At 48.4% G+C, this 6,316-nt stretch overlaps 1 protein-coding gene across 1 annotated transcript; it reads right to left on the bottom strand.

Moving 5' to 3' along the window:
• Positions 1 to 200: 200 nt before the first annotated feature.
• Positions 201 to 1,457, bottom strand: LOC137541061 (E3 ubiquitin/ISG15 ligase TRIM25-like). The gene has a single exon (XM_068262204.1). The coding sequence runs from the start codon at positions 1,455 to 1,457 to the stop codon at positions 201 to 203; it is 1,257 nt and encodes a 418-aa protein (XP_068118305.1).
• Positions 1,458 to 6,316: the final 4,859 nt, after the last annotated feature.

Genomic DNA, 6,316 nt, shown 5'->3' with positions numbered 1-6,316 from the left:
GCCCAGCGTCAAAGTCCAGGTAGATCCCCAGCTTAAGGATCGTGAGGTTTGGTGCAAGGTTTAGGTCTGTATTACCGCCGTTGTGCCTGAAGAAATACTTCCGGTTACACTGACATAAGCACCATGACTTCTCTGTATTCCCAAACACGCTGCCGGGCCCGCGTCTGTCAATACTCCAGTATGCCATTCCAACGCGCCAATTACTGGTACCTACTCAACTCCACCTCCCAGTACTGGCGTCCGCCACAGAGACCCACTCCACTCATCACCTGGTGAGACTCAAATTGGTCGCCCGTGGCAGAAGCAGAAGGTTCAGCTTGTATTCCATGTGCAATGGTGACATCACAGGACACTGATACGTTTGCGGACGCCGTGGCCGTGTCGAGCCCTACATCGGCCATCCGAGGAAACTCAAACAAACTTGGAAGATCATGTAAAACGTCACAGAAGAATTTTCGCAGCTTCAAAAAGAACATAGCTTCATCCGGCATCTTAAAATTTATGCCGCTACGGAGGCCCCCCATTCTGGTCTCCAAAAAGTTCTTTCTATCAGATTGTTCTTCTTGTAGGACTGTTAGAGGGTCCGTTGTGTGAAACAGCTCCTCGAGGTGAGAAATCTCACCGGACAGCTCGACTTTCCTTCCTTCTAACTGTTCTATCCGATATGCCACGTTCTGTAAGCTCTTTCCCCACTTCTCATCAATATCTCGAGATGTCCGAAGCTGATATGCAGTAATCTGGTCTTTGATGCATTGGTACAGGGAAGTGGTTCGCCCTGATACATTAGCTACTGTGTTGTTCATTTTTTCTTCAATTTCCAGCAGTTGGTTGATGTCTCTCTCCATCTCCTGTCGATTGGCGATCAGCTGTGTGTGAGTATTTTTTAGCCTATCCTTTTTTTCCCTGGAGGCCTCGTGGAGCGTCTGCACCTGATGTCCTCGATGGTGGGCACTATGTTTGCATGATGCGCAGATACAGGCGGCATCCACAGTGCAGTAATACTCCAGAAGCTTCTTGTGGACAGGACATTTTCTGGTCCCCAGTGAAGCACATGGCTCTGTTAAGGTATGTTCGGTCCACTTACTGTGGAGCTTCAGGTGATCTTCACACAAGGAAACCTCGCAATGCAGACAGGACTTCACGGCATTTACTGTAGCATGGAGACAATAGGTACAGAGGACTCTTGCCTTCTGAAGACCAGAGTTTGAAGATGAAAGCTTAGCCTGGAAGCTCTCTGCAATGTTGGCCAGCGTTACGTTCTTCTGAAGCGTGGGACGGGTCCTGAATGTGGATCGGCACTGAGGGCAGCTATAATAGCCCTGGCTTTCTTGCCTATCCAGCATCCGTTTGATACAGATCTGGCAGAAGTTGTGGCCGCATCCTAAAGTGGTGGGATCCTTGTAGACCTCCAGGCAGATGGAGCACTTCAGCTCGCTCCTCAGATCAGAAGAATTCATGGCTGATTTGCAGGAAACAAAACTTGGAAACCAAGCCTCCTGGAGAAGAAGCAGAGATGATGTCTACAAGCTGTAGATGTGATCTCTACTCTGTGACCACTACAAAGGAGGTGGTGATTTCTTGCCCTGCCAGTCTGCCCCCTCTTTTCATATGTAATGTGTGACCAGCCAGATAAGCCCACCTCCTCCTGAGCTGCTCACAGCTGCAGCCTCTCATTGGATGTAGCCGTTACAGCTGCAGGTAGCCATACATCTAGTGATTCTGTTTCAGTCGACAAAGCAATCAACTTTATTGGGGAATCGACTTCAGTATGGTTGATCGAAAGTCGATCAACTACTGGCCCACACACTACAAGCGATATCCCATACAATGCGCCTTCGCTAATCGATCTGACCGATGTTGTGCCTCCATGCCCTGAATGCAAAAATCGATTTAAAGTCGATCGAATTACGTGAACAGAAGCGGATTCCTGTGCGATAGACCGATATCTTGCATCCTGATCGATCGACTAAGCTGGTCGATTGGACATATCAGCCACTTTTCATCGATTGAGGATACTGGAACACACTTGATTCTCTCTCGATTCAATGTATGTAGGAATGGAATGTTATGTTTTGCTTTTGCTGGAAAATGGCACTTTAGAATTTCGTTGTACAATTTCGGTTGTTACAATGACAATAAAGATTTCTATCTATTCGAAAAAATGATTGAATCAAGTGGTCGATCGTATAGCAAAATCGCTAGCTGTATGAGCATCTGTAGTCAGGACAGTAAAGTTGGCCATACAGCAAGCGATTTGGCGGCCGATCGGCCATCTGAAACGATTATTAGGATATCAAATCGGATTAAGATCGGTGCCGCCAAGAGCATGCCCGATTGACGATGCAACCAATTTCGGCCCAGAATTGGCCGCACGTATCGATCAGACATGCTGCAAGATGTCGGGCTGACGTGCTCGATCAGGTGAGCGGTGGTGATGGCGTGTGATATCGGGACGAGCGATGAATGCGAAGGAACGTGCCTATCAGTTAGATATATGGCCACCTTAAAGGTGCCCATACATCTGCCAAGTTTGGTGGCCGATTGACAAATAGAGAGATCTCTCTCTGATTGAATCTGATCGGAGAGAGATCTGTTGGCCGGCATCAACCGCAGGCAGATTCAATCTCGTCTTGTGACGCCAACAGCACCTGTTCCCCCCTACTGTACACGAAACACCCCCCCCCCCCCCCTCATGAATACCTGATAATTGCCGGTGCAACGCATGCGCTACATAAAACTCATCTCCCTGGAATGAGTGACGTCTCTCAAACAATTCCTGGCAATAAACCCCGACAAGCAGCTAAGGGCTAAGGCTAGCTAAAGTGATTTAGGCCGTGCTTTAGAATCGCCGGCGAATTAAAATCATCCGGCCTAACTGTCCAAACACACCGGAGCAGCATGTGCGCATGCTTAGGAACAAGGTCGTTCAGGGGCGTGGCTAGGATCCGAAGTAATCCGGGGCACTACTCCAGACGATAAATGGGTGTGACCACGCACCAGAATGTGGGTGTGGTCATGGGTGGAGCTAAATTTACAAGAACTTAAGTAGGCCTGCCCAAGAAAATGTTTTATATATAGTGTAAAACTAGGCAGTTACCTGGCATCAGTGCTGGCTGCTCTTGCTTTCTGCAGGGCGGGCTGGCCTGCCACCAGGCAGTTCCTCCTTAGCACTCGCTGACCTAATGGACCCCTTCCCATGCTCCCATCAGCCTTCCATTCGGGCACTACAACTCCCAGCATGCCCCCATAGAAGAACCGCAGCTCTGTGTATGCCTACATAGAGGCACCACAGCACCCAGCATACCTCCAATTAATGCACCACAGCTCCCAGCATGCCCACCATTGCAGCACCACAGCTGACTCTGCCTGGGGGACATCCGGGGCACCCCAGAATACATCCGGGGCACGTGCCTCTGATCTTTGGGGCTAGCGACGCTCCTGATGTCGTTTGAATGACTTGTACACACCTGCTGACTGCACGATATCTGCCCAATAGTTGTCTGCATTTATCTGCCAGTCAGAATACCCGATATCGGTCGCTCGTCATTGAGCAAAATTTTTTTTTACGATTGTCGTTTCAAAAAACGGGACAATCTGCTGTCCGTCAGACATTTCAAGCGGCTTCTATCCAGCAAGTGTACAAGGCTCAATGCTGCAGGGTACACACCATGCAATTTCCTGTCCGATGGACGGGAGCCGACATGTCGGAAATAATCGCCTGATTACCGTCTGTCGGTGGGAAATTGCATTGTGTGTAAAGCCTCATCTACACGGTACAATTTTCCATTAGATAGACAGATTTATTAGATATATTTATTTGCATCCTGTGTAGACGTCCAAATTGTTTCAGATCAATTTTGCGATAGATTTTGGTTTGATAAGTACCCAAAATCTAACGTAATCCGATTGGACCGGTTGGAAATTCTCGAATAGATCCGTCTAATAGATGCGATCTGATGGAAAATTGTACCGTGTAGATGAAGCTCTATGCCTAGTACACACCATACAATTTTCTGTGATGCTGGGATTACACGCTACGTTTTTTGTATTCGATTCAGCGCTCGATCTGATTTTCTGCTCAATTCTCTTATCTTCCACTCGTTTTTCTTATCTTTTTTCTATTGACTTTCTAACTCGAGCGGAACAGAATCAAGCGGAGCATCGGACATGTCGGAATTTTATCATCGAAGGCACCGTGTAATCCCAGCATTAGGTTTTTCTGTTAGATTTTCTGTTAGATTATTTCCTGTAAAGTACTGGTATGCTAGGAATACACGTTATGTTTTGTACCGCTGAATTGAGCCACTGGATCGATTCCGACGCGTCCTCACTCGTCCCGCGGGCGCTTATCTTCTGCTCGTTTTCTTCCATTGTCCTGCCCGCGGTATCGAGTGCGGAATCGATCCGGCGGGTGATCAGGCACGTCGGATTTTATCAATCGAGCCATCAGCGGAACGATTCAGCGGTACAAAACGTCCCTTGTATTCCTAGCAGTAGAGACTGGTCATTGTCTCTGGTGCATTGTCTTCTGGTCATCTCCTGCTGAGTAGAACAATGCCTAATTGCTGGGCAGATAGATGGTTAGATAGAGAATATCCAATATGTTGGAAATGATCTATCTGGCAGGTAAAGGCGGCCATACACTGGCTCGATTCGCGGCCGTTTCGACAGCAGATTCGATCCTGGGATCGAATCTGCTGCCAATCGTTCGCGGTAAACGCAGCCGCCGATCCGATTTCCTCCCGGAATCGGATCGGTCCGTCGATCGCGCCGTGCGGGAAATTACCATCGATCGCCCGCGGGTAAAGTGCGCGTCGCTAGCGGCGGCCGATCCGATCAAGTATACATTACCTGACGCTGGCTCCCGGGCATCTTCTCCGCGCTGCACGGCTCTGTTCCGGCTCCATCCATCCCAGCGCTTCCTGTGTCACTGCAGTGACCAGGAAGTATAGAGGGCGCTCTATTTGAACTTCCTGGTCACGGAGTAACACAGGAAGCGCCGTAATGGAGCCGGAACAGAGCCGTGCAATGAGGAGAAGATGCCCGGGAGCCAGCGTCAGGTAATGTATACGGGGGGGGGGGGGGGGGGGGGGGGGGGCGGCGGCAGGAGCAGCTCAGCAGATGGTGAATCGGTTTCAGGCTGAAATCGATTCACAATCTGTTTGCAGTAAAGGCAGCCATACGATCCCTCTCTGATCAGATTCGATCAGATAGGGATCTGTCAGCTGGTCGATCTAATGGCACATCGACCAGTGTATGGCTGCCTTAAATCTAACAGAAAATTGTATGGTGTGTATTAGGCACTAGCCTCGTACTCGTGGTAGATGAAACTTGGCGGAGGCAGATGATAATGACCACCTCTGACCCCCCCCACCTCCCCCACCTCCCGGTGCACCCAGGTGTATTGATTCAGACTCCCACCCTACTCTATTATTATTATTATTTAGTATTTATATAGCGCCGACATATTACGCAGCGCTGTACAGTGTATATTTATATATATCTTGTCACTAACTGTCCCTCAAAGGAGCTCACAATCTAATCCCTACCATTGCCATATGTCTATATTATATAGTGTAAGTACTGTAGTCTAGGGCCAATTTTTAGAGGGAGCCAATTAACTTATCTGTATGTTTTTGGAATGTGAGAGGAAACCGGAGTGCCCGGAGGAAACCCACGCAGACACGGAGAGAACATACAAACTCTTTGCAGATAGTGCCCTGGCTGGGACTCGAACCAGGGACCCAGCGCTGCAAGGCGAGAGAGCTAACCACTACGCCACCATGCTGCCCACTCTATCCACCCCATTGTAAAAATCTGCAGTTGATTTCTTCATTGTATGCACTGCCCTCCACCATTGCTTAGTATTGCTAATTTGTTGCATTGTTTATATTGTCTATGTGTCCCCCCCCCCCCCCCCTCCTTTCCTGGGGTAAATGGTAATTATCTTATTATCTGAGCCAACAATGCCCAGGAAGGCCAGAGGCATTGCTCAGGTCTGCCAGGCCTCCTCCAAGGCAAACATCATCATCTGAATGGGAGCGTTTAGCTGAAGAATCCTGAGCACTTGTCGGCGACAATGGGCAGATTCAACCAAGAGACAAATCTCTCTCTGATCGAATCAGATGTTGCCCACAAAATACAATTTTTTTCATTTTTTTTCGATTAGATAAATTTGTTTGACTATCCTGTTAGATCAAAAAAAAAAACATAACGCTTAGTTGTTGTCGAGGTACCATACACGAACGTGCAAGTAGGCTGAAAATCTGGGGAAAATTATCGAATATGCCGAAAAATCAAAGTGAGCAAAAAGATT

Source organism: Hyperolius riggenbachi, chromosome 12 (genome assembly GCF_040937935.1).
Source record: "Hyperolius riggenbachi isolate aHypRig1 chromosome 12, aHypRig1.pri, whole genome shotgun sequence".
Lineage (NCBI taxonomy): Eukaryota > Metazoa > Chordata > Amphibia > Anura > Hyperoliidae > Hyperolius > Hyperolius riggenbachi.
This window is presented reverse-complemented; position numbering and strand designations above follow the sequence as displayed.